This window comes from Lagopus leucura, unplaced genomic scaffold, assembly GCF_019238085.1.
Source record: "Lagopus leucura isolate 7727_CA_CO unplaced genomic scaffold, USGS_WTPT01 Super-Scaffold_100039, whole genome shotgun sequence".
Classification (NCBI taxonomy): domain Eukaryota; kingdom Metazoa; phylum Chordata; class Aves; order Galliformes; family Phasianidae; genus Lagopus; species Lagopus leucura.
Window position 1 is genome coordinate 1176107 of NW_024962288.1, and position 19739 is coordinate 1195845.

Below are 19739 nucleotides of genomic sequence, written 5' to 3' on the forward strand. Positions count from 1 at the left end.
AAAAAAAAGCCCAAGAGGTGCATTGAGTCATTTGTGTTTGAGATACAGATTGCAGGTTGCTGCTGGAAAAGTGACCTTTAGGATTTCACCAGCAGCGTGGGGTGGCTGGGATGGGCTGAGCCAGCACAGGGGGCCGCATCTCAGCACACAGAAAACCGAACTGCCTTGAACCCAGGATGTTTGGTACAGTGGTTGTGCCTTACCCATGTCAGCAGAGGAACATTGTGGGTTTTAAAGTCTCTGTGAGCTTCACACCACTGCTGTTTTTGGCACAGCTACTGCAGAGGCAGAAAACTGATGGTGTCGAGTCCCTCGTGCTGTGTGCTGCCTGCTGGGGGCTCCTGCATCCCCTCCATCCCACTAAATGAATGGTTGATGTCAGTAAATAATTCTCTTTGTAAACAGCGTGCATGAGCAGCAAGGCTCTTTTTTTTTTTTCTTTTTTTCTTTTTTCTCCTTTATTTTTTCCCCCGAAGAGGTGACAACACCCTTCAACACTGATTTATTTCCGGCACTTGCTGGAGCTGCTGGGCTCTGCTGCTGGCCGTGCTGCAATCACGTTCACAATGCTTTGATTGCAGGGGTGCAAAGCCAAGATGCGCGGTCTCTCCTGCTCTGCTCGCCGCCCTTCTCGCCCTGCTCTGCACATCGCTGCGAGGCCGTTAGAGGGCATTTGAGTTTTGTTTCTGAGCAGCCCTTAAGGGTTCACTGCCGCTCGGCTCTCCTGTGCAGCTCCGCACGCTGGAGCAGCCCCAGCCCGTTGGGCTCATCGCTGCTGTTTGTTTTCCCGTCTCCTGCCTTTCTGCTGGCCTTAGTTTTTGGGGTATGCGCTTGGATGCTGGGCGGTATGTCTGGTGCCTCCTCCGTCTGAGCTGCTCGCCTGCCAGAGCCCTGCCAAACCGCCGGGCTTTGAAGAGCAGGCGGCCAGGCGGAGCAGGGAGCTGTTTGTCCTGGAGGGATGTGAGGAAGGTAAATGGGAGCTGCCGCCAGGAAAACACCTCTGCCGGTGTCCGGGTGTGGTGGGGCAACGAGCCCCATCCCCAGCGTGGGGGGCAAGGGGCATCCCAACAGTGGTCTAATTCTGCAGAGCAGAGCTGTGTGTGCGGTGCTGGGCACAGCAGCGTCACTCAGCCCTTTCCAGAAGCCTCTCCGATCCGGGAAAGGACCACGTCCCTTCTTCTCAGGTGGGTTTGTGCTTGGCAGGATTTCCCCATCTCATACAACAGGGTGCTGCTGCCCAGCAACCCAACCCGGGGCAGCAGAGTACACAGGCGTGTTGTAGGGATCTTGTTCTCTATTTCCACCCTCTTCTGCAGCTGAAGTCCATCGGTTCTCAACCAGATTCCCGAGGGACGTGTCTTCCATCTCCTCCAAAACCACGGTGTCACGGATGTGTGCCAGCCTCAGTCCCGGAACATTGGCTGCAGGACACAACCAGGGTGGGCGCAGCTGCAAACACCCTCCTCATCCCCTCTGGAAAGGCAAAGCGGAGCGATGTGAGGACAGTGGATGCTGGAGGACTCACGGCTGGGGGGCTGACGGGGCGTGCACGGGGTGTTGGCTGGGATGTCCCATTCCCACTCCAAGCTGCTGCCTGGAGATGTCGGCATCACCATCGCTTACCACAGGGGATGCCGCCGGCAGAGCCGGGCAGGGACTGAGCACGCAGAGCCGCCGCTGTGTCTCCAGGCGGCAGTAGCGGTTCTGGTTGGAGATGCGGGTGGAGAAGCCGACGCCGCAGGTGGCCGAGCAGACGCTCCACTCCGTGCCCCACGGCTGGCAGAGGTACGGCACTGCGGGGGCTGGATGGAAACAGAGGAGGGGAAGTGGGATTGGAGCCCAGTGCCGCCTTACCTGCCCTGTGCCACGAAGAGAGGGGCAGTGAGGTGTCCCCTGTTGGGGCTCACCACCTCGTCCCACCTCCTACCTGCCCCAGTGCTCTGCCGCCCTCCGGCCTCGCAGACCCACTCAGGGCAGCACTTCCCTGGGATGTCCACACGCCGTGGGTAGGGGCAGTCTGGGGTGGGCAGGCGGACGTCCTCCTGGCAGAGCGGGACGCAGGTGAAGCCCCCGTCCAGGCAGCGGCACTGCAGCTTGCAGCTGGGCTGGAACACCTCCCCGTCACGGTACAGCCGCCCGTTCACCTCACAGCCCTCCTCGTTGTCTTCGACTGCAACGATAGTGGGGAGCCACCGGGGCAAGGGGACAGAGAGTGGGGGTGGCAGAGGGGATAGCTGGTGGTGACTGGGGGCTGCCAGGAGGAGGGGGAACTGGATGGTCACAAGGGCATAGGGAGGCATGAGGTGATGTGTCGCCCAACCTCCCCCTCCCTGCCTCCTACATCATGAGGTGGTGACAAACCCACTGCTCTCTCTCCAACCCTGTCCATAGCTCTCAGGGCTTTCAGGCTTGAAAATATCCCTCTGTTATTTCCCTGCAGCTCTCTATCCCCTCTATCCCCTCTAGCCCCTATGCTCATCCCACTCAAACCACCCCCAAAAACCCGGCTAGTGATTGGCATTAGAATTGGCAGGAGCAGCAACTCAGCCCCGCAGCCATCTGTGTGCATCTTCCTCGGCAGAGCAGCTCTCAGAGCCATGTCCAGCTGTGGTGCTCACAGTTGCAGGTGCCTCCTGTCCCCGAGCTGTAGTCACAAATGAGCCCCTGGCTGCGGTCGCAGACATGCAGGAAGTCGCAGGGCTCTCCCAGGCGCCGAGCGCAGATCCTGCAGCAGCCACAGCCATCCAGGACCAGGGGGGACCCACGTGGGCAGCGGGGCAGCACGTGGGAGCAGTAGCACGGCCGTCGGCACAGCTGGCAGCACACCTGGGGGTACAAAGCAACGCGGGTTTGACACAGCTGATGGCTTTGGTTGCACTGGGATGGCCTCTGGAAGTCATCCTTGGTTGGGTGGAGATAGATGTTGGCTCTGCCCATCCATGGGGACACGGCAGTGCTGCTGGGAAAGCTGCCGTATTCTTAGGGAGTGACTGCACAGCACGATGGGCTCCCATGGAAACCAGGAGAATCAGGAATACCCTGCAAGATGGGGGCTGACATGCACCACTGCTGCGAGTGCAGGAGGAGGTAGGGCTGGGAAGTGAGCATCCACACACTGAGGCTCATCAGGTGGTGTTTGCAGCCCCCATGGCAGTTGGTGCACAGTTGGGGATGCAGCTTCCCAGGACCTATGTACACATAGTGAGGGCATTGCTCCTCCCGAGCCCCTCGCTGTGAGCACATCTCATTTGTGCCAAGAAATGGGACAACACATTTGCAGGGGAGAACTGAAGCCTGATGAGGCTCACTGCTGTTCTCTGTGCTGCGGCTGCCTCCTCCCCTACCCTGCCTGCAGCAGCCCCTGCCAACCCGTACCCCAAAGCAGTGTGCCTGCTCTGTGCCTGCAGGAGTTCCCCCAGGTGGGCAGCAGTGTGTCTGTGGCTGTTCTGCACACACCATTACCCTGGCACATCTGACAAGGGCGGCTGCTGGGGCTGCTGCATGTTGGATCGGAAGCCAAATGTTTTGGATCTGCAGTTTGCCTGTGCTGCCCTGCACAATGCAGGTATGCGTGCAACCCTGCCAGGATGTGAGAGGTGAAATCTATCCAAAATGGGCTGGGCAGTCTCTGCCTTGTTCTGGTCCTCTCAATGAGCAGCACTGCTGCTGTTGCAGAAGGCAGGGGGACCATTAGAGACCAGGCCACTGGTGGTGTTGGCCATGTTTGGACTGGGCGCAGAGGACAGCTGGTGGCTCTCCAGAGCTCACTGAGATCTCCTGGCCAGGAGCTGCTCATCAGTCATAACTCACCCAGGAGCCAAGTGCATTTTTCATCTTTCAGGTTTCTATTACAGACTGATGTTTTAGAAGGATTTGCCCATCCAGCAATCTATTAGATGGCTATTAATCCGTTTCCCCATGCTCCCTGCAATTAACTTGTCATTAGATGGCAATGTGGCTCCTGTTGGAGATCTTAAGTGCCCAGGAAAGCAGTCAAACAGGCACGAGGCTGTTCTGATGTCCCTGCTTGCAGTCTGGCTTGGGATTCAAGCACCAATTACAAGAATTTGGAACTGACATACCCCAACATTTTTCAAAACTCTGCACAGGGAGCTGTGTCATGCAGAATCCAAGAGAGAAAAAAAAATCAAACCCCTGGAACAATCCCAATCTATTGGATGGTTTGCATGAGCGTCCTGGAATGGGGGAGAGCTGAGTAGCCCTGGGGCTGGTGCTCACTGCACGGAGCCTGCAGGAGCTGCAGGATGGCTGCAGGGCAGGTGAGCAAACAGAGCACATTGCTGCAGCACAGAGGCATTTGGTCCATGAGAGTTAAGACTATGCTGCTTCATTGGAATTCTCTCCCAGCAGAGCTCTGCAGACATACAGCTGCCTGCCAGCTGTCAGGGCTACAGCAGCACTGCATTCTCCCTACAGTCCCATACTGGGAATCCTGGTGCTGCCCTGAGTGATCCTGAGGACATCCCACGCCCGACTCCTTACCTTGGAGAGGATGCAGAGCAGGGAGAGGATGAGGAGCTGCTTCTCCAGCCGGAGCCTCATGTTTGCAGGCTTTAAAGCCCTGAGTGGGTCCTGCTGGTGTTTATACTCTCCTCGCTCTGATGTCACTCCCAGGCTCCAATATAAACAGGAGTAGGTTTGGACGAGCCTCAAGATTTGCTTTCTTTTTTTTCCAGCCCACATTCCAGCTGACATTTCCACTCCCCTCAAGGTGAGAGCATGCTGTCTGCTGGGAGAGCAAGAGAGGGGAAGGGACAAGGGACACGTCCCCAATGGCACGGACATGGCAGAGGGGGCTGCCGAGCCTGGGCTGTCAGACAGTGCCAGCACCTCTCTGCTGGGCTGTGAACGGGCAGGGATGGCCTGACATGTTCCCCTGACATCCAGCCTGGGACATTGCCAAGCCTGAGCAGGGCTGGGAACCCAGCCCCATATTTAACTCTGCCCCAGGGCATGGCTTTGGGAGAGGGATATGTCACCCACACTGCATGGAATCCCAAAGCTGAGGGCAGAGTGCTGCCCCTCTGCTGTGTGGGATTCACAGTGTGCAGGAATGGCCAGGCAAGCTCTACAGGTGCTGAAAGGGCTCTTCTTTCCTTGGCTCCTATGGCACAGCAAGAGCAGGAAAGTGATGTGCAGCCCCCAGTGGGACAGCACATGGGGTTGGATGCACATGGTGTGGATTTGGACTCACCACATCACACAGGTTCTGCCTTCTGCAGGAGCACGGAGCAGTACTTGAGCAGCTCATCGTGTAGACACTGTTACAACCCTTCCTCTCTGGAGCACGTACCCCATCTGTGTTTTGCACCACACGTGTCATTTCATGGCTGGGGATTCATCCCCCAAGTTGTGCTCTGCGGTTCCCATGACATTACTGTCAGGTTTTTTGTTTCTTTTTTGTGGTCAGTTGATGCATGGATCTAAATACATCTCCTGGGAAGCTCTGCTGTTTCTATAGAAATGAAGGCACCCACTCAGCAAATGGACTTCTTCAGACAGCCGTGTTTCTCCATGCTGTGCCATTGAACATGCCATGGTGAGCAGCACCACCAATCTCTAATTTTTTGCTCCATTCATCTGTACTCACATCCCTCTGCAATGGCTGCACACCTTGCTCTCCCTCCATTCCTTCCCTTTGCTTAAGCCTCTTCCTTTCCTTACTGACAGCTCAGGACAGCCAGGAGCCCTGAAGTTAAAAGGGCTGCTTATGGCTGCTTCCATCCCTCTGTGGCCACTTCCATCCCCTGGGGGACCACCAGCCACGGTGAGGGGCAGCCATGCAGTCCTCTACCTTGAGATCACCACATGCACCCCAAGCCCAGGCGAGGAGAGACGAAAAGTATTTACCATCTGGTGGCCATCCAAGTGACTTGTGAGAAAAGAATTCCGGGCTGCCGTCCAGCTCCTGACAGTCAGGCAGCGGCATCAGAAACCCTCGGCTCCAGCTGGGACCGCTGACCCCTGTGGGCTGCCATGGGGGGCCGGGGCTGAGCGCAGGGGACCCCCACGAGTGGGGCTCTGTGGTGGTGGTCGTCCCACTCACAGCCCCTGTGCCTGCAGAGAAGAAGGAGCTGAGGTTGCACTGGGGAGTCGATGGGCTGTGGCGACTGAGAAAGGGCTCTGTTAGCCAAAATCGTGGAGAATGTCATAATCCAGACTCGAGGGGCTTATCACTACAACATCCAGCTGCGTTGTGAAGGGCCAGCGCTGCTTCTTAATGGGTATCGCAAAACCTGGGCAGCAATTCAGAGTGACTCCCTGCTGAAGCCCAGATGAGAGCCATCTGTCCCCATAAGTTAAACATTCAGATAACCCAAAGAGTAAGAATTTTGTAAGATGAAGCCTGGAAGCCTCAGGCAGATGAATCTTCCCATTATTATTTGGAAAATAGTGTCAGGAATCATCACGTATCGAGTGTTGTGAGCCTCGGAGAGATTATTTTTGGTATAAAGCATCTCCAAACATGAGCTTCTTTTACAATCTCAGTGGAAGTTTTGTCTCCCAGACAAGACATAAACCCAGACCCTGACCTCATGGGTCCAGACCCTCGGTATTTTCCATGGTGCTAACTCGTGTTTCCTGATCATGTTGCTCATTCTTTTTGTCTATCCCTGTTTTTCTTGTGGTTTAAGGCTGAAATAATCTTTGTTCTCCAGTCCTTGTCTAGGTGGGGTGTGCTGCAGAGGGTCCCAGCTCCCTTCCCAGTGCTGGACTTCCCAGGCATGCACTTCCCATCAACCAGCTCCTCCTGACCACATCCCCAGCCAAGTCCATAACGGCACAGCTGAAACCTTTAGTGTATGTGTGGGATCCAGCTGAGAAAAACAAGCCTCCAGGTCTCACCATGGTTATGAAAGCAGCGATGTCGCCCGGAAAGTATGTACCAGGGAGCAGAGAGCTGCAGTGCCGAAAGGGGTGAGCGGGGGAGGTGGGCATCCGCTCAAATATGACTCAAAATCAGGGGAAATTATTTCTGATGAACGTAATTACTTCGGCTCCAGCCCTGATCAATACGAGGAGATGAAACACTCATAAACCAGCCGAGAATGCGAGCTATGCGCCGTGATTTGTAAAAGATGTTTGGCTCCGGGCTGCTGCTGTCAGGCTGCCTGTGGGGCAGGGACCCGATGGGGAGGCTGCAAACCCACAGCCCCCAGCGAGCATCTCCTGCAAGGTAGGAGAGGAGGTCATCCCACACGGGTCTCAGTGTTCATTAAGAACATGCAGCAGCTGGGCTGGATGGAACGCATGCTCTGATCACAGCAGGAGAGCCACGGCAGCCTCTATAGGATGGGGTTTGGGTGGGCACCCAGCACAGCTGGGCACGGTGCACTGGGTGAGAGGGTCTTCGGGGAGGAGTGTGCAGAAAGGGAGCGCTTGGCCGCTGGGTCTGCATGCGTCATGCAGGGTTGGTGACAGCAGCCAGACCCACAGCTCTGTGCAGCCTGCTTCTGGCCAGGGCTTCTGCTTCTGTTTCAAGCAACCAGAGCCCCAGAGAAGCATCTCAGAAGGCAGTTCTTGGGAGCCAGAGCCCAAAAAGGAGCACAGTCCAACACAGCAGGGGCACACAGCTGCTTTTGCTGAGCCCAGAGAGGGACATCTCCCACGGATACCACTGAAAGCAGTGTTGTGTACTCTTGCCATCACCCACCACCTGGCTGCAGGCTGTTTAAGCTGATTTTGGCTGCAGTTCGTGCCATCTGTACCACATTTCCAACAGTTTCTCTGTCACCTCCCTTGGGCACTGAGCTTCCCTATCCACATGGAGAAATCCCATTCTCCCCGTGCTGTGGTTTTGCTGGAAAGCACAACCAGCACAGTGTGGTTGGGGTTAGGAGAGCCTGTTTCCCAGCGATGCTGCACATGGCCCTGCTGAGCTGCGGTCTGCCACGCTGCTGCCACCCAGAGCGAAACACAAATGCTGGGAATGAAGCACAAACGCTTCACCGACCGCAGTCCTTGAGCACAAGGCGAGAAGCCCAGCACAGCCAAAGCCAAGGGGAAGCTCTCTGAGCGGCAAGTGCAGGTCCTGAGCCACCTGCCCGCGCCCACCCAGAGCTGAGACCTCCTGGTGTCACCTGCAGTCCCCATCCCGTGGCAGGAGGAGGTGACAGTGATGCTGCGTTGTCACTATGCTCACCCTTGGGGCACCTTTGAGGTGGCACTTGGACGTGGCCAAGCCCTTACTGCCTGCTCATCCTCAAGAGCCAGGGGCACCTGCTCTGAGCCGCATTCCCCAGCTACAGCCCTCCCGTCCCGGAGCACGGCCCGTCTGCGTGCTGCTCCTGGCAACATCTGCAAGGAAATAGCTGAAGGTATTGAGAGGGGAGGCAGGAAACGCTCTGCATTTTTTTTCTAAATATAATGACACTGATGCTGTTTGCAGTGGTTAAAAATAGCCGCCCAGAGAACCTGCCTTTTTCCTGTTTGCTTTGAGCTCTCACTTTCTGCGTTCTGAGGAGCTGTGTGAAAATAAACCCAGCAGAGACAATCTCAGCAGCATGCAAAGCCAAAGCAGGCGGCCACGTTCAGCACCACCAAATGCACACAGCCCAATGGCTCTGAGCTCGCTTGGCCTGCGCTGGGACACCCTGAGCTCAAGGAACAGCCATGGGAGCAGGCTCCTGCTGCTGCAGGTGCTGAGATGAGAAGCTCTGTGCTCATTTTTCAGCATGGCAGAGTGAGGTGTGCGTGTCCTGGCAGGAGCTCTGCCTGATTTATGGCAGGTGCTGCTCCAGGTGCCTTGGGAGAGGCCTGGCAGAGGATAAGTGAGCATGTGCAGGGATGGACTGTGGTGAAGAAAGTGTGGTGTTGTAGGAGGGCTGCCTGGAATGCACTGCAGCCGGGAGCGGGGGATGAAGGACTGTGTCAGCCCTGTGTGCATTCCTCTGCCCTCCTCACTCCGTTCCCAAATGCCGTTGGGGTTGGCGTGAGGCAGATGAGCAGTGGGTGGGAGCATTGTTGGCACTGTGCTGGCAGAGGTTGGCATTGCCATAAAGCACAGGTCAACGTCACCATACAGCAGAAGCAGATATCACCATATGGCAGACCCTGAAACTGCCATACTGCAAAGGCTGGCATTGCCATGCAGTGACTGCCCTTGTTGTTCTTCCCAGAGCTCTGAGTCAGCAATACGGTGTTTAAAATACCACTGGGCTATTATGAGTCACAGTCTGGGCCACTTTTGTGTCACAGAGCCAGTTCTCCTGCAGACCCACACTTTAACCAGACACAACGTGGTTTTGCCAGCTGTCCCCCACCAAGCAGTTTCCCCAGGCACCCTTCCCCCAGCAGATGCTTTCCTGGGGTCTCACAGGGGGCTCTGGCCATACTTCTGCGGTCTGCTCAAGCTCCGAACTCGCGGAGGAACAGGATCCCGTCCCGCCGACCTGCACCCCCCCGCGGTGCTAACTTCTGGAGGAGCCCCCAGCCCCAACCTCCGCACGGCCGCAGCCCGACCCGGCACCCCTCAGATCGCAGCGGTGACCCCGCACCGCGCGGCCTCTGCCTCCCCCTGGCGGCGGCGCCGGGCCGGGGACGCGGCGCGGTGCCGGGGGTTCGGAGCCGGGACACGCGGGGACGCAGCTTGCCCCGCTCGCCCAGCACGCTGCCGGGCGTTCATCTTTTCTCCTAAGAAAAGCCCTTCTGCTGCCACTGGGGAGAAACTTCTTCTAGCCAGGCATGCATCACGCCCGGGGAATGGCTGGAATCGAAGCCAGCTTTGGTAGAGACAGCTGTCTACAAATTGAAGCTGTTTTCTTCCCAATAATCTGTTTTCAATTTCTTGGGCAGCCCTTCGAGCCAAGAACAGAACAAAACAAGAGCTCCAGGAGATCCTATAGAATATTAATTGGGCCAGAGCCCTGGATTAGGCGGATTAAAGCGTCTCCAGCAGTTTCCAGCTCTGCACAGCAAGGATTGGTTTCTCTCAGACATTCCTTGCTGTGGCAGGAGGCCGTGCCCGTCTGTGTGGGGCAGCGGCCAGGCAGCCCCCAGTGCCCCCCAGCACTGTTCCCACCTTGACCTGGCTATGGGGTGATGGGAACACCTGGCTGCTTCACTACTGCTTCTCCCCTCCACCCTTCTGCCTTTCTCTCCATTCCTGCTATTTCGCCTTCACTGTGCAATAGTCCCTAGAGCAGAAGAGATGATCTCCACATCTCCAACGTTCTCTGGGGAAGCTCCTGGCACAGCAGAGCACATTGGATGGGGACCCCTAGTCCCATGGACACCCAACCCAGCTGGCTTCTGGGGCTGACAGCATCAGGATGGTGGAGGAATCCGTGCAACCCCAGGTTTGCTCAGAAGGACGCAGTGCTACAAGTGTGAGAGTTCAGAGGACACTAATTACCAGCCCCACCTGGGGAATGGCTGGAATTATTACTAATTCCAGAAAGAACTAATTACCTGCCCACACACCTGGCCCAGGAGCTCTATTTAAGCACAGCCCAGATACTCAGGCACCTTTTGGGCTGCATTAGGGAGTGCAAGACTCCAGCTAGGCTATACCTGGCCAGGGGGACCTTGAGAGGGACCTTGAGCCAGACCCTGTCTGCTGCCTTCCAGGTATGGTACCATCCTGCCCCTCACTATAGCCCTGCAGGCTGAGCTCCTGGTGCAAAGAGGGACCTATCACAGCAGTACAGCCTTATGATCTTGCTTGAATCCAGCTGCCATCTCTGGGTTGGGGCATGGAGGCAGCTGTGTGAACTGAGATTAGTTATAGGTGTGCTGGGAGGAACTGGAAGTCCCTTCAGCTCTGGCATTACCAGTGCTTAAGGCAGAGGGCTGGGTCGGAGCCTGTGCTAAGGGGATAAGGCAGCACTGCCCCGATGTGGTTCAGGTACAATGGTGCTCATCTCTTCTGTGCTGCAGGACCCCCGAGGCAGCGCCCTGTCCCAAATAATCCTGCGATGTAGGACTGAGAGGTCAGTTACAGCCTGTACAAAAGCTGACCCAGGTGTGTGTGGGGGGGGGGATGTCAGCCCCCAGAAGGCTTTCCCTGGGCACCTGGGGAGGGGTTGGAAGGGCAGCGGCAGCCTGCGGGTCAGGGCTCCGTGCTGGGACTGCGTCCTGCTGAGCTGCGGTACTGAGGAGCGTAGGAAGAGGGCAATGTTCGGCCGCTGTGCTCCGCTCAGTCCCAGGCAAAGCGGCTGTGGGAAGGCTGCATTCAGCAAGAACAGTTTTTTTTTCTCCTTTTTCATTTTTTTGGCTGTTGCAGCGAGGGAGGAGATGCGCGGCGCTGACCTTGCAGGCTTGCCGAGAGGAGCTGTGCTCGGGTTAATTCTGCTCTCTCGCAGCCCGGGGCAGCGTCCGGCCGAGCGCTACAATCCAATTACCGGGGCCGGGAGGGCAGCTCGGGGCGACACGTGCGGGTCCCTTCCGGCCCGAGCAGAGCTGTGCTGCGGGCGATGTCGGCTGTGTGCGCGCTCCTGGCCGCGTCCCGCTTCCCTTGTGACAGTCGGGACAGGAAGGGAGCGGCGTGTGTCTGAATCGGGCTCCTCCTGGTGCGGGCACCACCGTTCTGGGTTCTACTCCACGTGGAGGAGGCAGCCCAGCACCCATCCGAGATTTCTGGCCCTGGTGCACGGTGACCTCTCGTCATCCCAAAGATGCGGGTGGGAAGGGGCTCTGCTCTCCGCCAGGGGCTCAGTGCCGACGGGGTGGGTTCTGTAGGCGTTTCTAGGGTTGAAGCGCTGCCAGTTACAAACTGCAGCTCTTCTCCCCAGCACAAAACACTGGCTCTGCTTCTCTACCTTTTCTTTGCATTACTGCCATCCTGGGGTGGCCTTTCTGCTCCAGATGCCTGGAGCAGGTCACAGTACCTCAGGGTGGCCTGATGCTCAGTACAAGCTGGTTTGGTTTTACTGTCCCTAATCCCATTAGGGGATGAGCTTGCAGCAGCCCACGCGGCTCTGCAGGAGGCTGCAGCCCAGGACATGACTGTGTCCCTGTGCTGCGCTGGCCTTGCTGTCACTCAGCTGGGCATGCATTGGGTGTCCCCTGTGTCTGCTATGGGAAGCTGCAACCTGCTCGAGGATAGCATCGTCTGCACCCCAGAGCCGCTACTGGGAAACAAAGAAGGGATTCCAGCATGGGGGCTGGGGTGGGCTCACCCTGGGGCAGGGTTTTCCTGAATCAGCATTGCTAGCCCTTTACTGACACAATTTAAACGCTTTTCCTCCTTTGGCTGCTTGCAATGGGCTGCAGTGTGATGCGTATTATTCATGCAAGTGTGAAAATGTAGGGTTTGGTTTTGTTTTGGAAAATCTAAGCCCAGCACCAGTGTATGTTGCAGTATGGCAGAGCCAATGAGGTCTGAGGCCCCGAGCAGTCATTGATGGGGATCTCCCAGGTCCCTGTCTGTGTCTCTCCCATTTCCCAGGTGGGAAACTGCTGTGAGGACATCAATAGGGAAACATTTATTTCGTATCAACTATACAGATTTGCCTGGCTGAGCAGCAGTGAGGATGGATAAAGGGGGTCAGGGTGAGGTCAGTCACTCAGCTCACACCTCGTGTGGAGGGCTCTCACACAGCCGGGTGCTGCTGACAGCAGCTGCTGGTGGCTCTCCTGGAAAGAGCTGAGTCAGCAGAGGCAGGCATTAGTCAGCGGGATGAAACCCACACCTCCTGCAGCACTCCGTGCTTCAGCTCTGTTCGCCTCCTTGACCTTGGCTAACAGCTTTTCTCCTGGCCTCTTCTGCCTTGTAATTTCTCTTAACCTCAGCAGAGGCTGCGGTGACGGTGAGCGAGGTTGTGCCTTCAGGAGGCCATGAGAAGCACTGTGCTTTGCTTGGTGACCATCTGTGCTGCAGATGCTTTTGGAACAGAAATCAGACCTCTGAGCATGCGATGCTCCAAACACACAAGATATTTAAAAACACAAAACAAACAAACAAAAAAACAACAAACCCACAACAGTAGTACAGAGGTGAAGTTGCCCATGGGAGCTCAGCAGGACAGTGCCATTTCACCCCCCGCTGCCAGTTTGTACATCCCAGCTGTGTCTGCAGGCTTCCAGCTGGATCAGGCTGTTGCAGGCAGTCAGAGCAGCACAGAGCTCTGTGCTGACCCTGGTGCAAATACAGTTGGGCAGTGAGAGAGAAGTCCGTTTTCGTCCACTTGTGGTAGCGCTTACACCTGCAGCCCTAGGTGCTCTCTCTGCTTACACACCGCTACAGGCAATAGGGATGTTTTACACTGATACAACGGTTTTGTTTGAGGTCCCTTGAGGTCTGGGGACACTTGAGGGTGTGGAGAGGGGGGTGCAGAGTGGATCCGTGGCACTCGATTTAGGAGACCCTGCATCACCATGCCTGCACCGGTACCAGGGCACATCACAGCAGGGAGCGGCGCCACCTCGCAGGTGTGCTGTTAGCTCAGTGGCTGCAGCCAAGGGGTGCTGCGGTGGCTGCCTGCTCGGCCTCCCGACCCAAACCATTCTACCGTACGGTGCTGGAGGCGGGGGGAGCGTGGATTTCTCCTCCGTGTGCCTCGAGTGCGACGTGCGTCACCTCGCGGAGAAGAAGGCAGGAGGCAAAGCGTGGCTAAAAGTAACGAAGCAGCCCCCTGCTGCGCCCTCCCTGCCGGCGGGGCGGGGCGGGACGGGGCGGAGCGGAGCGGAGCGGAGCCGAGCCGAGCGGCGGCTGCAGGAACGGTTGAGGCTGCAGGACCGGAATGGAGCGGGGAGTGCGAGTCTTCGGGGAGCCCAAGGTGAGGCGGTGCCGGGCTGCGAGCCGGGCTGTGCCGCGTGTCCGCCGGCTTTGTGTGCCGTGCGTTGCGCTGGGAGACGGGCGCTGTGCCGTGCGGGGTCAGGCGGCCCCGGAGCACCTCAAGGCACGACCTGCGGCTGCCCCGCCGTTCCCCTGCAGAGCTGCTCCTCTGGGCAGCGACGTGCTGGCAGCCCGGTGAGGGTACGGCCCGGGAGGTGGGAGGCCTGTGCAGGAGCTCTGCTTGTATTTCCTTCTTTTCTCTCTGAAATATGTCTTTTTACGTGAGATCGTGTCTTAGTGACTGGGATCGAAGGCTGCTCCGCTGTTTCGTTCTCCTTGTTTGCCGTGTAAATGCATTGCAGATAGGCTCATTGAGTAACATACCTGTTGGAGGTGAGAGGGAAGAGGATAAGGCAGGTGTGCTCAGCAGTAACCACCTCCCGGGTGCTTTCTCTGCAGGGAACTTGCTCATGGGCTGTCAGGAATGCTGACAGCTGGTAGTGGCTAAAGCCTCGTTAAGGCTGCTCCAGTTCTAGGAGGTGTTGGCACTTCATCAACTCCACTAAAGGCAAAAGCTATTAGCTAACGCCAGTGATTTCACGGTTTTGGCTGAAAGAAGCAAGTTAAGTTCTCCTTTCAGTTGTGTTTCTCCCTGCTTGCTCCATACAGGCAGTGGGATGCAGAAGAGAGGGAGCAGAGAGGCCCTGCACCGTGTGTGCACGCGAATCAGCTTTGTTGTGTGGCTGTCAGTGGGATTTCATGAGTCAGGCAGTCTCTTTCAGCCCCGCCAACCTGCTCACGTGAGGTCTAAAGGCAGTCAATGGGCCCTGCTCACCTCTATTCATCCCTCAGGACCCTATGCCATTGGGAACTGTCACTTTTGTGCTTTAGGGACGTTTCTGGCACCCAGAGCAGCTTTGAGCCAGACCATGTGCTTCTCTGGGCTGTGCTGACTGCTGGCCGCTGTGGGGCTGAGCTTTGCCCCCTGCTTACTGTGGGCCATAAAGAGCAGTAAAGGCTTGCATGGAATGGGAGGCATGGGTATTTCTTGCAGCCTGTCACCTGGGTCTAAGTCCACTGCATTTCTCATTTAGAGACTCAAACCGACATCTTAAGGTGGTGGCAGATCTGTCTGCCAACGGCACCTCTGGGTTTCATGGGGTGTGAGGGCAAGGCTGCATCCCTGCTGCCTTGCATCCCTTGAGCAGCCTCAGCTGGTGCTCCTGACAGGAGCTGTGTGGCCACACAGTGACACGCGTGGCTCAGCTCATGGCAGCACGCTGTCATAAATCCAGTGCTGGGGAAGCAGGGAAGCACAGCCTGTTCTTTTTGCAGAGGTTGGCATTCACCTTATCTCCTGAGGAATGGTGATCTCAACATTTTTCTGCCTTATGCTTTGACCAGTTGTGGCTGTGCTTATGCAGTTATTGAAATCAATGAAGTGGGCCTCAGATTATCACCTTTTAACGTGTTGATAAATAACCCTGGGCGGTCACTGTTGAGGTTTTAAAACGTTGCAACTTGTGCTTAGATAATCTATAAATGTCTGCTAGAAATGGGAAAGGTAAGGTTAGTGGTCCTTCTACTGTAGCCTCAGGGCTGTGCAGCTCCAGCACTGAACTCCTGTTGCTGACTGCTTGGTGGATCAGTAACAGTCATCATAAGGAAAGGATGGGCACCTCAGATGTAAGCTCCCTCAAGTGCACTCATGTGGACGTTGCCTTTATGCCGCAGAGCAGCCAGCAGATCTGTCACGGCCCGCTAGGCACTGTTGTGTGTCTGCAGCCAAAAGCACTGAGTGACTCGTGAGCCTCTTCCTCCTCTCATCACGAAAGTGTAAATAATCAGACTTGGAACAGATTTGTTTGCAGTTTGCATTGGAGTTTATTTTCGAATCTCACCAAGTTTCAAAGAAAATACTGCAGTGTTTTCAAAGGGAGAGGCCAAACCAGAACCCTTAACACTTCTCTTTGTTTAGTTTAAAGCTGAACCATCTTGCTGCCCTCTGCTCTAGCACATTATGTGCTGTTGTTGATCTAATTTTTTTCTTATTTTTGCATAGAAACAGCAAACAGTGCTCTGACAGCCTCTGTTCTGAGGGCACCCGTGGACTGGGGCATCTCATGTTCCTGGAGCTTATCTGGGCTTTGGGTCACTCTGCTGCCAAACTTGGGGATTATTGAGTTGCTGTAGTCCTGGGCTGAGCATGGTTGGTCAGTAAGCCCAGGTTCTTCCAAACAAAGCTGGGATTCACTGAGGTGGGATCCACACACGTGGATCTGTGTCAGGGCTGCTGCTTGCTTGCAACCTCACACGAACTCTTTCATCTTTATCTGGGTACTTTCCTTGACTTAAAGCAAGGTCACGTTACCCACTTCTATCTGGGAAAGCCTTAGGCTTTGTTTGCCCAAAACAAACACAGAAGAAAGGAGCTGCAGTGGAGCTCCGCAGCCTCCTACAGACCTGGAAACTGCAGGGTTGGTGAAGGAGGCAGCGGAGATGCATAGTGTGAGAAGCCTCATGCTGGTGCTGCAGAGGAGCACTGCTGCTGTCTGAGCTGCCTGCATCAGCAGCAGGAGGTGGATTGCATGCATACTGCTGAGCGTGCTTTCACTTGAATGGAAGTGTGGTGTTGGGATGGCGGGGAGCATCTGAGGGATGTGTGGGGTAGGTTCAGCTTGCTGGGTCAGGGTGAGCAAGTCGCAGGCTGCAACTCTACCAGGAGGTCATGGGGGCTGTTGAAGACCTCAAAGAATGGAGCTCACGTGGTGTTGAAATTGCATTCAGAGCTCAGGAGTGGAAAACGTGCCAGCTGTCCACATCTGGTGATGCAGATCATGTGCATCATGCATTCCTTTATCTGATGCTTTCCAGGATTAGTCCTTGCAAACAGCATTGCGAAACTCAAGGCAGGGGGAAAGATCAGATTGTGCCCTTTGGAAATCTCCATCTCCGTAGGGCTCATGTCAGGTAGGAGAGGTAACAGCCATATCTCTGTTGGTGGGGCTGTGACCCCTGGCAGGCTGCAGTGCAGGATCACCCCCCACTGGTTAAGCAGATGTTTACCAGATGTTTGTGGCCCACACCTGGCAGGCATAGGTGAGACAGTCTCTCCCTGGGTGTTTTAGTATATGTGGTGTCTCACATCATCCACATGGAAAGACCTGAAGTGAGCAAAGCTGGTCTGGAGGCTCTCCTTCCCAACAGCTGCTTTGTGCTTCAGAGTCTTCCTTTGGTACACAAATATTTATTATATGGCTATTCTGTTGCTTAAAAACAAACAGTTCTGGAAACACCATGATCTAGCTGAACAATTTTACAGCTAACATTTTCCTTCTCAGCTCAACTTCCAAGTTGCATTCACTGTGTTCCTCCAAAGCTCCAGCTGCCTAACTGGAAAAGCTCATTTTCCCTTCTCTATGAGTCTTCTTCCAAAACATGATCTCACAGGGACCTGAGTTACTGTCCCATTTCTCTTGAGTTTAGATGAATCATCTTATTTTGAAGTCAGCTTGCAAGCGCTATGGGGCAGCTCTTGTACTTCTTTGTGCAGCACCTTCTGCTTTGGGACTCCGTGTGTAGCTTTACAAAGCCTACATGCTTTGGTAACGCCAAATAATTAAGATTGTATCTGGAGCAGTTTCTTGGAAGCAGAGTCCAAGTTCTTGGGTTATGACTCTTGTATCAAGTTGACTGATGCTTGTTTGAGGGCTGTTTTTTCAACCTTCCAAGCCACACAAGCTAAGTATGGATAAGGCAGTTCCTGAAAAAATGCTTTACATTACTAAAAAACACAACAAGTTTCTAAGGAGCTGTTGCTTAATCTAACGTTGATGAGTGCCAAATCTATTAAATCTGGATGTGCATCAGGAATAAGAAAATACTTGGACAATACTTCGGCTATCAAAACTGAACTTCTTAACAGTGATGTTCTTCAAATGGTTTTGCATTTGGTTTTTGTGACTTGGTCCCTGTTTCAGCAGCATTCATACCTGTGTTAGCACTGCATGCCCATCTTAAGGCCTTGCTGCAGCTCCAGGAGTAGCTCCCTGATGTCTCTTTGTGTTACTGCAGGTAGAGCTTCACATCCATCTGGATGGAGCCATTCGGCCAGAAACAATCTTACACTTTGGCAAGTGAGTATCTGGGGGAGGAAGGCTCCAGGTGATGGCTTGGCTTTGGGAAGCTGGTGGGCTTTGAATAATTGGGGTGAGGACCTGGCTCTGCAGCTGTAGGCAGAAGGAACTGAAGACTTCCTCCAGCTACGATCGCTGACAGCGTGAACAAACATGAGCAGATAATCACAGATTAAGGATGTGGCAAGCTGAAAGATTTCAGGAAGCAGCTCTTAAGCACAGCTCCATTAATTTGGGAAGGATGTCGTTTTTCAGAAATTTGGCTTAACATCGGTTCCAAAGCCAGAGGGCTGGCGCCAGCAGCCTTGTGCTACAGAGCGTCCCCAGGTGCCATCGCTGGAGTGGGGCAGCTTTGCTCAGGGCTGTGCAGGGAGCGCTCCCAGGGCAGGCAGGGAGGAGCTGAGCCAGAGCTGCCAGCAGTGTGGAAAGGGCACTGCGGGGAGGAAAGCCGATGCCTTGGCGGCGGTGAGCGTCCCGTCCCCGCTGAGTGCCAGCAACTTAATCTGTGTCGACTGCATCTGAAGGCTGAGCGTGGGGCTGGTTTCCTGCCTGCCTCAGTGGGGAAGTGAGCAGCGTGTGCTCGGCCCTGCAGCAGTGCCGGTGGGGCTGCTTTCCTGTGGGGTGGCTGCTGGCAGCGGGCCGCTAGAGCTGTCACCGCTGCCTTGTCTCTATTAGCAGAGAAATGTCCGTCAGTCGGCTGTAATTCATCGTGACAGTGCTGGGAAGGAAAGAGGATTAAATACAAATGTCTGGTTATTATTCTTGACTTAGGCTGGCTTTTGTGGGTAGGTGACAGTGCGTGGCTGGGGAAGCCTGCCTGGAGGCGTGCGGTGTCCCCGGCTCTTGGCGTGCTGGCACCTGGGGACCTGTCCCTGTGTGGTGCTGGAGGAGGACAGGCATGGGCACCTCGTCTGCTTAGGGGAGCTGGGGGGTGAGAGCTGCCAGCGCCACCCCGTGCTCCTGCGTGGGGTGTCCTATGGGTGCTGTAATATGGGGCTGAGGAATGGGCTCACTCACAGCAGAGCCTGTGTGTTTGGTGTGGTCCCAAGCCTTGTGATCCTCCCTGATTGCTCGGGCTCTGGAGCCTCTGTGAGAAATGACTTTTCTAAGGAAGTTTGGTAATTCTGCTTCTGGAACTGGGAGGTGCCAAAAAATAATCCCAAGCTCCTTCAGTTGAGCTGACACGGAAGCCTGCGCTGTGCCCTGGCTCTGCTTCCAGAGGATTGCTGTGGGCTTGTAACTCCAAGTGCCTGTGTTTTCTCATGCCTTGGGTTGCCATGCTCCCTTCAGAGGTCTAGGGCCACATCTGCTCTGGAAGGACAGTGTGTGCCGTATCTCTTCTGGGAAGAAACAGCGGCCGGCTCTGCCAGCTCGAGATGTGCTTGCTGTACAGAATAGGCTGATTGAAAATGTGATAACCCTCCCCATCAGTAAAATGTGGCTTCATTTCCAGGAAAAGAGGGGTTCCTCTCCCTGGCAGCACCGTTGATGACCTCATGAAGCACGTCAGCTACGAAGCACCGCTATCGCTTAAACTATTTCTAGAGAAATTTAAACACTACATGCCCGCCATTGCGTGAGTACCCACTTTGGTGGGATCCGTCTGGGCTCCCTCGTGGTGGTAGGGGTGATGGATCCCATTGCTGTCCCTGCAGGGGGGACCGCGAGGCAGTGCGGAGGATCGCATATGAGCTGGTGGAGACGAAGGCGAAGGAAGGCGTCATCTACGTGGAGGTGCGGTACAGCCCTCACCTGCTGGCCAACTGCCGCGTGGAGCCCATCCCCTGGGGACAGGCCGAGTGAGTGACTCCTCTATCCCATCCCATCCCATCCCATCCCATCCCATCCCATCCCATCCCATCCCA

At 55.5% G+C, this 19739-nt stretch overlaps 2 protein-coding genes and 1 long non-coding RNA gene across 4 annotated transcripts in view; 2 read left to right on the plus strand and 1 right to left on the minus strand.

The window, feature by feature from the left end:
* Positions 1-18: 18 nt before the first annotated feature.
* Positions 19-4637, minus strand: CCN5 (cellular communication network factor 5). Its single transcript, XM_042883645.1, has 5 exons — positions 4504-4637; positions 2619-2826; positions 1928-2170; positions 1624-1802; positions 19-1473 (listed from the first exon to the last, which is right to left on the minus strand). Exons 1-5 carry the CDS (start codon positions 4561-4563, stop codon positions 1465-1467), a joined length of 699 nt encoding a protein of 232 aa, XP_042739579.1. The 5' UTR covers positions 4564-4637; the 3' UTR covers positions 19-1464.
* LOC122186745 lies at positions 1346-7076 on the plus strand. The gene is made up of 3 exons (XR_006181180.1): positions 1346-1785; positions 5432-5560; positions 6681-7076. It is a non-coding gene; the product is annotated as an uncharacterized LOC122186745 (long non-coding RNA).
* A 6582-nt stretch (positions 7077-13658) lies between these two features.
* Positions 13659-19739, plus strand: part of ADA (adenosine deaminase) — a 12691-nt gene continuing 6610 nt past the window's right edge. Inside the window, exons 1-4 of one of the 2 annotated variants that reach the window (XM_042883717.1) lie at positions 13659-13739; positions 17813-17874; positions 19328-19450; positions 19530-19673. In XM_042883717.1, the coding sequence (XP_042739651.1) occupies positions 13704-13739; positions 17813-17874; positions 19328-19450; positions 19530-19673 (365 nt within the window). In that variant the 5' untranslated portion in view covers positions 13659-13703. Of the gene's footprint in view, positions 13740-17812; positions 17875-19327; positions 19451-19529; positions 19674-19739 lie in introns of those variants that run through there. The other variant, XM_042883718.1, reaches the window with a different exon arrangement.